The sequence below is a fragment of the Mus pahari genome, chromosome 5, assembly GCF_900095145.1.
Source record: "Mus pahari chromosome 5, PAHARI_EIJ_v1.1, whole genome shotgun sequence".
Taxonomy (NCBI): domain Eukaryota; kingdom Metazoa; phylum Chordata; class Mammalia; order Rodentia; family Muridae; genus Mus; species Mus pahari.
This window is the reverse complement of record NC_034594.1, coordinates 65062471-65073062: the sequence shown is the minus strand read 5'-3', so window position 1 is coordinate 65073062 and position 10592 is coordinate 65062471. Positions and strand designations below refer to the sequence as shown.

General features: G+C 46.4%; 1 protein-coding gene across 1 annotated transcript in view; it reads right to left on the bottom strand.

Annotated features, from left to right (window-relative positions):
* Inpp5d (inositol polyphosphate-5-phosphatase D) overlaps positions 1–10592 on the bottom strand; it is a 108004-nt gene that overhangs the window by 49485 nt on the left and 47927 nt on the right. The window contains exons 3-5 of the mRNA XM_021197872.1: positions 8034–8184; positions 5459–5633; positions 3749–3889 (exon numbers count right to left, since the gene is read on the bottom strand). Of these exons, the coding sequence (XP_021053531.1) occupies positions 3749–3889; positions 5459–5633; positions 8034–8184 (467 nt within the window). The remainder of the gene's footprint in view (positions 1–3748; positions 3890–5458; positions 5634–8033; positions 8185–10592) is intronic.

Genomic DNA, 10592 nt, shown 5'->3' with positions numbered 1-10592 from the left:
CTCCTGAGTGCTGGGATTAAAGGCGTGCACCACCATGCCTGGCTTCCATATTAACTTCTAATGCCTTTAAGTATCCTTCTGTGCTTTATTTCTCCTGTATTTCACTTTAAATAAGATGCCCATCTCTCTCACCAGCTTTTTGTTAGGAATCTCATCATTTCCATATGCTGCTATAAAGCTTACTTATTGATCTGCTTTTTATTTAATCTAGGCACTGTGCTTTTTTGCATTATTACATTGTTTTCGTTCTAGGTGGATTAGATACCATTATAAAGTGATTTATAAGTTTTTTATTCTCCTACTATCTGTTCTTTAGTAATTCCTTGTATAGTATGGTTAGAAACTTAGTAGTAGTGTTTACTTGGGAGCAATTATTTGTTCATTAAAAGTTTCTTTGTGGGGCTGAAGAGATGGCTCAGTGGTTAAGAGCACCGACTGCTTTTCCAGAGGTCCTGAGTTCAATTCCCAGCAACCACATGGTGGCTCACAACCATCTGTAAAGGGATCTGATGCTGTCTTCTGGGGTGTCTGAAGATAGCAACAGTGCCCTCATATACATTAAATAAATAATTAAAAAAAAAAAGAGGAAAAATTCTCTCTCTCTCTCTCTCTCTCTCTCTCTCTCTCTCTCTCTCTGTGTGTGTGTGTGTGTGTGTGTGTGTGTGTGCTGTATGCACATGTGCCTGGGTAGAGGCCAGGGGAAGAGCTCTATCCTCTGTGCCTTAGTCCCTTGAGACGGGGTCTTCATTGAACTTGAAGCACGGCTTGTGTGTGTCCAGCCCCAGCAATCCTCCCTTTTGTTTGCTTCAGTACTGGGATTATGGGCGAGTCTTTTAAAGCAGGGTATAGTGATGCATGCTTATAAACTAAGCATTGTGGTGACTAAGGCAAGAGGAGAGTGGGCTCAAGTTGGGATGAGCTAAGTATTGAGACCCTGCCTCAAAAAGGAAGGAACGAAAACAAGTTTTAAAAATGAGGAAAAGGTGGCTGGAGATACAAGCCATCAGTTAAGAGCTGGCTGTTCTTGCAGAGAACTAAGCTCAACTCTGACTACCCAAGTGGAGTGGCTCCCAACGCCTATCACTCCAGCTCCAGAGACTCTGTGGCCCTCTTCTGGTCTCTGTGGGCTCATGCATGCACACAGTGTACACACATACAGACAAGGAGGCATGCACATGCACACACAAAAAATAAAACATAAAAACAAAAAAAATACAGATTTTGCCTATTTATCTATGTAAATGATCCCGTTATTTAAGCATACTTTTTTTTTAAATCTTTTTTTTAAGCATACTTTTAAATGTTTTGTTTTATATATGTGAGTGTATGTGTGGGCACTATGTGTAAAACATGTGTCCACAGAGGTAAGAAGAGGACACACCGGATCCCTGGAACTGTCCCTATGCACGCTAGGAACCCAACCCAGGTCCTCAGCAAGATCAGCAAATGTTCTTAACTGCTGAGTTATTTCTCCAGCCCATGCCTTTGTTTGTTTAATCAGTCACTAAATTACAGTTTTCTGTATGTTGCTTTGTCTTTCTGTTGGTTCTCAGAACAGGGTACAGAGGAGACCCTCAGTCAGTGCTTGCTAGACAATAAGTGAACAGATAAACTCGAGAATGTGCCTGTCCTGTTTAATCAAAGCACTTTTAACACTTGATTTATGCGAAATGCACCTGCAGAGATGGCTGGGGAATGGAAAACAGTTTGTTCTATCTACACGCCGAGTCCCCACCTGATCTATAAAAGTGAAGAGATGTGTGCAGGCAGGTGAAGAACATTCCAGTCTCTTGAACAACCTGAGGTTCATTATTCAGCAAAGAGAGAGATGGAAGCTTTTAACACTGCCATAATGTGCCAGAGAATGCTGTCACCATAGTGATGAGGTGAGGCAGGTACTGGGGAACTCGGTGTTGGGGGGAGCTGTGGAAGGATCTGACAATGCTTAGCAAAGACACAGCAAAGGTCAGGACCTGCGTCCAGGCAGAAATAACAGCTTCTTATGAGCTGACACGAAATGATACATGCATACTTTAAAAGAAAGGGCCCTTTGTGTGTATTTTCCCTCAGTGATAAATTATTTGCAACAACAGAACAACAACAACAAAATACCATGGAGACCTATAAAAATGACAGCTCTGCTTCCAGCTAGGGTACAAGAGTATCCTCTGAGGAAAACATTGTAACAAATGACTAGCAGGCCAATCTGACAATTGGTCGATTTGTCAAAGAAATTATTTGTCACATTTACCCAGGCACTGCCTGTGCCTTTAAGAGCCTTTAAATAGAATGGCAAATTAGATTACCGGTGATGGAAGACTCTTCCCTGAATATTAACCAAGCTAAGATTGGTAGAGCACCAGAGAACTGGAAACTGCTGTAAGTGCTCACGTACCAAAACATAAATTGGCATAGGCTGGCTGCAAGCCCTCACCCATGTGAAACGTTTCCCACATTTGTGAGGGGTTTGCTTCGGCTTTCAGTTTCTTCCCAGTGTAACCTTTCACACTCTGCCAATTCTTTACACTATAGACCAAACGGTACAATAAAAGTATAGTTATGGGGTTTTCTCTGTTTGTGAGACAAGGTCTCCCTGTCCTGGAACTCATTATATACACCAGGCTGGCCTCAAAGTCATAGAGATATGCCAGCCTCTGCCTCCCAAGTTCTGGAAATAAAGGCATGTGCCACTATGCCCAGCTCCAACCACAGTGTGTTTTGTGTTTGTAGTTTAAGATTAACGTAATTCAAAATGTGCAATCAAAATAATTTTTAAAAATCCTAAGTTTTACCCATTGGTCAGTCATTCAATAACTTCAGTACTGGAGAACTGATGTTGGCTTGCTTTAAACACTGCCATCACCGGAAGACTTGAGCCGTCAGCACCCACACACAAAGTGAATTTAATTTATTTCCTGTCAGAGCCTTTATGTGTTGGCTGGATGTGGGGGCTGTAGCAAGGAGGAAGAGTGGCTACAGCCCGGAGGACTTGGACTGCTGAGACGGCTCAGCAGGTAAGAAGGTGCTTGAGAGGGTCTGTCTGTCCTCTGTCCTACACACAGGTATTATAGCACATACATGTCTCCCCCCACCAACTCACCACAGTGGCACATACATATCCCCCCCAGCACATGCATGTTCCCCTGTCACATCAGTGTATGCATGTGTTCCCCCCAGCACACGTGTGTCACCATACACACAATGGCACATGAGTGTCCCCCGTTTCTTATACACACATAAATTATATATATATATATATATATATATATATATATATATATACACACACACATATACCAGGTCCCAACACAAATGAGATGGCAGTGTCTTCTACCTTTTTTTTTTTTTTAACAGAGAAACTGCCTCTAATTAACTTGAGTTAAAAACAAACAAGCAACATTACAGACTAGGCACATGTATTTAGCATGCATGAGGCCCTACATCCCCAGCATGCATACATACATGCCCCCCACCAAAAAAAAAAAAAAAGGAATAAACAAATGATCAACTTTCCCAGCTCAGTTAGAGCTCAGATTCTATGAGAACAAGAGCTTCAAACAAGCATGGAGCATTCCAGACTCCACCCAGGCCAATGTGAATGCTGCAGAGACATTTGGACAAAGAGGAGACTCTAATGAGCACCTTCTCTTGCTGTGGCCATCCTCCTGGGTGGGTAGGGGATCCCGTGATCCACTGACTCCCATTACCCATGACGCTCCCCCACCCCTCTCTCAGGGGTCGCCATTACCCATGGAGTTCCTTGCAGAGCAGTGAAGTCAGCTTCTTCAGGTGAGGAAGGTTGCTGGAGCCCGTCTTCAAAAAGTCAGAGTCCAGGAGGAGCTGAGTGCTCAGATAGTCCTGGATGGCTTTCAGGTGCTCCTCGGGGAGCCTGAGAAAGAAAGAAATAATGAAAGTCCCCTCAGGTGGGACTGCAGAGCCAAGGAGTTGATCAAAGCCAGGTAGAGGCCGCGAGTAGCTCTTAGCATGAGAGCACTTTTGGGCACTGTTAGAGGGGTGATTGGGCTGGGAAATGGTCATTCTTTTTGTTTATTTGTTTGTTTTGGAGACAGGGTTTCCCTATACAGTCCTGGCTGATCTAGAACTCACTCTGTAGACCAGGTTGGCCTCAAACTTACACAAATCTGCCTGCCTCTGCCTCCTGAGAGCTGGGATCAAAGGTGCCTATCGCCTCCATCTGGCATTTTGTGTTTTAAAGGGACAGCCTCAGAAACACATCGAGGGGGTCATTCTCTATCTCCTTAGTTCACACAGCTGTAATCCAAGGGCTGGAAGAACAAGCCAGCATAGAGATAACAACTAGGTCTCACCCTCAAGCCAAGTCTGGACTCTCAGTGAAAGGTGACTCAGAGCACTACAGTATAGAGGGGCCGGAGTCGCCTCAGACCTCCGCTGGAAAGTCAATGTAGTATTCATTTTATTTATTTATTTTTCTAGGGTTGTGGGGTAGGAGGATAGGGTCTCCCTGCGTAGCCCAGGCTGGCTTTGAACTCTTGATCTTTCAGTCTCAAGCCTTCTCTCAGTGCTGGCACTATAGGTATAAGACAATATCCAGTTGACTTCCCAAGTGTTGGAATGACAGACACATGCCACCATGCCTGGCTTCTGTGTGTGATTAGGGCCAGGAATGTGAGACCAGATAGTGGTCCCCACTGCCCCGGATTTGGCCTGGTTTGGGACCCATATTGTCTCCTCTCAGTCAGGCTATGTTACCTGATGCCCTCACCACTGTCACATATCCCAGGGGACCATGTACTCCCTGGGCTCCAGCTCTTAGCAGTCAGCCTTTCTCTTAGCACTTGATGGAGTTCTAAGAATAATGTCACTTAGCACTGTGTACTCCATTAGTGAAGCTATAAGTTGGTGGTGCCATCCTGGAGCCCCACAGGAGCCGTGTGAGGAGCAAGCAAGCATGTAGATAGTCACACCGATTTTCCTGGGATTCGGGGCTACTGTTTCTCAGACTAAGGTGTGGCTGTGGCGTGGAGAGGTCCTCCTGCAGCTGCCTGTGGTGGGATGTAGTGCGACAGGCAGGAGCAACCCCGTAGAGTTGATTTCCCATGAGAAACACTTCAGGAACGTGGGCGACCATGGGTGTGGAGGTGCCATCTGACCACAGAACGTCAGTGACACAAAAAAGCAATCTTGCACTTACAGGGCAGAAAGACCTGAAAGTTATGAATGTAAAATACACTCCAAGAAGATCATAAAATCTCACAACAAAAATGTGAATCTTAATAGAGAAACGCAACTAAGGGCAAACATGACTTGGGGGCAAGGGGATAGTCCTGACTAGAAAGACAGACATTGGCTTTCAACTTTACTATGAATAAGCAGGCCTGCTGCTCCCTGCAGTCCAGGCCTGAGCACGCCTGGGTGCTAGATGCTGGGTCCTCGGCACAGGCTGGCTTCCCAGGGGACCCTCCAAGTAGAAACTCACCCACTGGTATCCATGCTCTGAAGACGCTGAAACAGCGTCTCGGAGAGACTCAGCCGGGTGACCTCAGGGGCTCGGGGGTTCTCTGTCGCAAGAGGAAGGTCCTTGACCTCGCTGGGCCCGGCAGACATCGGAATGTTTCTGGGAGGCAGCTCAGGTGGTGACATGACACTTTCCACTAGGAGAACAGCAGGGAGAGATGCCATCAGTGAGGATGTTGTCCATACAGCCCTGTTCTGCATTTCTACGGCAGCCCCGTGAGGTCCAGGCTACCCAGTTCCAGGTCCCAGTCTGCTCCACTGTTCCTATTCTTCCTCCCTATAGCCATGCTGACTACATAGGGAGCCCCTTGAGGAGACCCTGCTTTCAGATCATTAGATCTGAAGCCCCTGGCTGTGGTCTTATTGCTCTGACTACCATGTTGCTCAGCAAAGACCTTCTAGGGTCAGTTGGTCCTGAGAAGCACAGGGACACCTTCAGGATTGCTGGCCTTGGACAGATCGATCTGCAGATTGGCAAGATGACCTGGTTCTCAGGGCCTACAAAATATAGCAGGGACTAGGTGCAGAAAATCAAGTCTACCCAATGTCTGTCTGTCTGTCTGTCTGTCTGTCTGTCTCTCTCTCTCTCTCCTGCCTTCCTTCTCTCCATTCTCTCCATTCTCTCCAGCCTCAGGCTTCCTTTCCTTCTTCTATACCCTCAGAAACAAATTTAGAAAGCAAAGGACCTTCTAAGATCTAAAATATCAAACAAACAACTTCAACTTGACCTTCATCTGGGAGATTGTAACCCTTGCCCACCCTTTTCAAATGTCCTTCATGTGCACAAGGTTCAGGTGACCGGGACATTTAGGTTCAGGACTTCCTGCCCAAGCCCTGCCCTGCCTCCTAATGGCCACTCTGGCCAGCCATAGCACTGTGCAGGTGACAGGAACAAGGGTCTTTCCTTCAGTGTATTTGCACATTCCTTTCTCTCTGGCTGTGGGAGACAGCTCTGAAACTATTTTGAGCCTGGAACTGCAGGCTCTTGAGAAGACCCAAGACAGATCAGAGGCCTTGGTCCAGGCACTGGATGTCCCTTGGCTTTGGGTCTTGGAGGTGACCAGGAGCCTTGTTTGGGGAGGCGAAGTCAAGGTCAGGAAACAGATTCTCTCCAGAGCCTTTATAGGAAGGACTGAGGGGTTTGCCTCCAATGGGATGCCAGGGGCAGAGCAAGCTGAGAAAAAGCAGGGTGGCCTGAGGAAAGAGAGAGTGCTAACATGTCAAGGACATGTCTACAGGACCAGGTCAAGGCTGCCATGTGGCCTTATGGCCTTCTTGTGAACTTTGGTCTCAGCTATACCTCAGCTGTTGATCTCTAGAGGTCAGAGAGAGGAGATAGGGCAGTCCCCATCTAAGCAGGCTTCAAACCATGGCCATCTAAGACACATTCTTCACCACGTGCCTCTGCAAGCTTCCTCAGGATGGTGAGGCAGCTCTCCTGGATGCCCTCTGGAGGGTCTCCAGGAAGGCAGAAGGTTGGAACAGAGGCCAGGCAATCCACAGCTAGCCCACAGTACAACGGGACACCTCGAATGAATGTGCCTGGCATATTCTCTCCAGGGACAGGTAGGAGCCAGGCCTGGGATGTCAACACTGCATGTCTAATGCCTTCCCTGGGGAACCTGCCGGGAACTCACTGACCTGCTGAGGGGCTCAAGAGGTAACATGTGGGCTTCTGTCAGGCAAGGAACCTTTGAGATGAAAAGAAGGGTGTCCTGCTGCAGGGTTCTCTGTATTCCTGTCTCTCCAAGATTGGCTCCTTGTCTCTGTGCTGGCCTTCACAAACTCTTGGGAACTCTTTTTTCCAATGTATTTTAGAAGCCTCTTTACAGGTGGTGGTGTCTCACTTTGGAGCCCAGGCTAGCTCAAACTCAAGCTTTTCCTGCCTTGGCCTCCTAAATTTTGGGATAGCCTGTGGCATGTCCCACCGTGACCATTTCGGTTGCCTCTAGTGATGCTACATGAAGAAGCACTTCCCCACCCTCTTACTTATGTGTGTGGAGCCTCTTCACTACTTTCACAATAATGATGAAACTGATGGCAACTTCATTTCTGGAGTGTTTGCTGTGTACCGCCAATGGCGTTCCATTCACGCGCTCATCTGGTCCTGTGATATCCTGAGAGATTAATATGTGCTACTCTTATCTAATCTCTTTAAAGGCAAGATTGTGGTTCAGAGAGTCGGAAGTCCCCCAAGGCCACAAAGGCAACATGCCGGGGAGCAGGAATTCTAGTCTACACCTGACTTCAGAGCCATGCTCCCTGCCAGCAAGACTGTCTGATCGAGTGCTGCAACCCTTTAATATGGTCGGCTGTGGTGGAGGCCGCAACATAAGATTACTATGTTGCTACTTTGTAACTGTAATTTTGCTACTGTTTTGAATTTTAACAGACAGATATCTGGTGCAGGACCCCTGTGAAAGGATTGTTCAACCTCCAAAGAGGTACTCTAGTCTACAAGCACCTGTGAGACTGGACCACAAAGTCCTGTTGGCACCTCCCCACACTTGCCATCCATCCCCTCCTACCCTTCCTACCAGTGTCTTCCTCAGCCTCATCAATGGCATCCTCCTCCTCCAGGGGCACAGGGTACTGCAGGTGGGTCACCAGCCCCATGTTTTCCTTCTTGTAAAACTCGATGAGCTGGTCCAGCTTCGTGAAGAACCTCATGGGGACACCTTCGGATGCCTGAGGACAGAAGCCCCGGACAGAGCACAGTTTAGCTAGAATGTCACCCAGCCACAAAGGCCACCTGGAGCAGAGACTGAAGAGACTGGGAGTGACCATATTCCAGAAAAAGCTCTCCACCCATGCCTCACATCCTGTAGCCAGTGGCTCCCAGGAGCCCTTTGCAAAGGTGCAAATAGGAGTATTTTTAAAACTATTTTTTTCTCTCCATCTGTTAAAAATTATTTCTATAAGTACTTTACTATACAAATTAGTATATTTTTTATTATATCCAAATTAGAAAATGCCAGTTCTTAAAATAAATCACCTATAATCTCAAAGGCCCAAGAGTTCTATTTTTACAAGTTTAGGTATATGTGTGGTAAACAGAGCTATTTTTGCTCCCCCCACCAAGACCATTTCTAAAAATTATATTTTATTTTTGGTATTGAAGGTCGAGCTCAGGTTCTCACACATGCAAAGCACACATAGCCCCACTGTGAGTGACACCCGGGATCCCAACTATTTGTTTATTAATGACTTATTTTTACAGCACCGGGGATTGAACTGAGGACTTTACATAAGCTAAGAAAGCATCCTACATCCCCTGTCTCTGCCTCCTGGGTGCTGGCATTACAGATGTGTGTCACCAGGCATCGTCAGTCTGCCATTTTAAACTTGATTTTGTAGCAGGTTCCCTCTAAACTATCCAGATCAAGCTTGAGTATGTCATCCTCCTGGCTCAACCCTTAGAGTAGGAACACATGCTACCACACGTGGCTTGTTTATTGTATTTATTTAAAGCTTTTTGAAATGGCGTCTGGCTATATGACCCAAAGTAGCCTCAAGCTTGCAACCATCCTCCTGCATCAGATTCTCAAGGGCTGGCTTAAAAAATTACAAGCTTGTGCTGTTTGATTATTGCTTTTAAACATAGGAAAATTCGTGCTTGTACTCTTTTCCCATTTGTTTAAATTCTATTTTTTGTTTGTTTGTTTGTTTTATTGTTGGTTTAGGTTTTTTGTTTTTTGTTTTTTATTCCAGAGCTGAGGACTGAACCCAGGGCCTTGTGCTTGCTAGGCAAGCGCTCTACCACTGAGCTAAATCCCCAAACCCTGTTTGTTTGTTTTTTGAGTGGGTCTCACTATGTAGCCCTGGCTAACCTGGAACTCACAGAGATTTTTCTGTCCCTGTCTCTTGAGTCCTGGGATTGAAGGTGTGTACTACCATGCTAGACTTAGTTACTTTTTTAAAATATAAAATTATTTTGTGTACTATGTGACTGCAGTGCCCATGAATGTCACAACAGGACATCAGATCCTTTAGACTGGAGTTAGAGATCATTGTGAGCTGCCATGTGGGGCTGGGAACTGAACCCAGGATCCTCTGTGAGAGCAGCCAAAGCTCTTAACCACTTGGTCCCCTATCCAGCCCTTAACTAAGTTTCTTGTTTGTATTTTCAGCCAAAAGTCAGAAAGTTGTCCAAGCAACACAGGGATCATCACCAGTTTGTGCCTCACTCTGCTCTACTACTCTAACATTCTGGGACGAGGACGCTTTTGTATGTTGGTGGAAGAGGCAACTCCAGTAGGAAATTCAAGGTCTTCCCTGAACAGTTAGCCCAGACCCCACCAAGATGCCCCTTCATCCATTTAGGTAGACCCTTGCCAAGATGGCCATCCCTACAGGCAGCCAGACCAGAGCAAGAGACCAAGTTGCTACAGCTAATGAGATACATACTGCTAATGAGATACATACTCTCTCCAGTGAGTCTCCTGCGGCTTTGTGGGGTCATAATCCCTCCACATGGGCCAAGTGCCTGCCCATAGTTCACTCTTGTCTTACTATAATTTAACTTATTTTATTTTAAGACAATGTTCTACATAGTAGCTCAGGTTGGCCTCAAACTCTTGGCAACCCCCCTGTCTCAGCTACCTAAGTGTTGGGATTACAGGCATGAGCTACCACATCCAGCTGCCCCAATCATTATCACATGACTTGTGTCCATCTTCAGGAGAAAGCAAACTGACTCCAGCGTTCATCATGGTTTCCTGACTCTGGACATGGTGTGGCTTCTTCTGTTGTGCCTTACCCATTGCTGTAGACTGTATCCCCTGGAACTGTAAACCAAATTAACTCATTTCTTCCTCAAGTTGCTTTTGTAAGGTATTTTGTTACAAACAGCTGATACAGCTAGGAAGCCCTCAGGCTTGTCTCTGAACCTTGGGTTCTGGGTCTTCTACACAGTAACGAGTCACACGGCCTTGTGTGTGAGAGCAGTCTCTGTGGACTCAGGCTGTCCAGATGGGTTCCAGGACTCCCTCGGCATGCTTCCTGCCCTCTAAGTGTACTTGTGTGCTCATGTGCTTTGCACACAAAAATCTGTGTGTGTGTGTGTGTGTGTGTGTGTGTGTGTGTGTGTGTGTGTG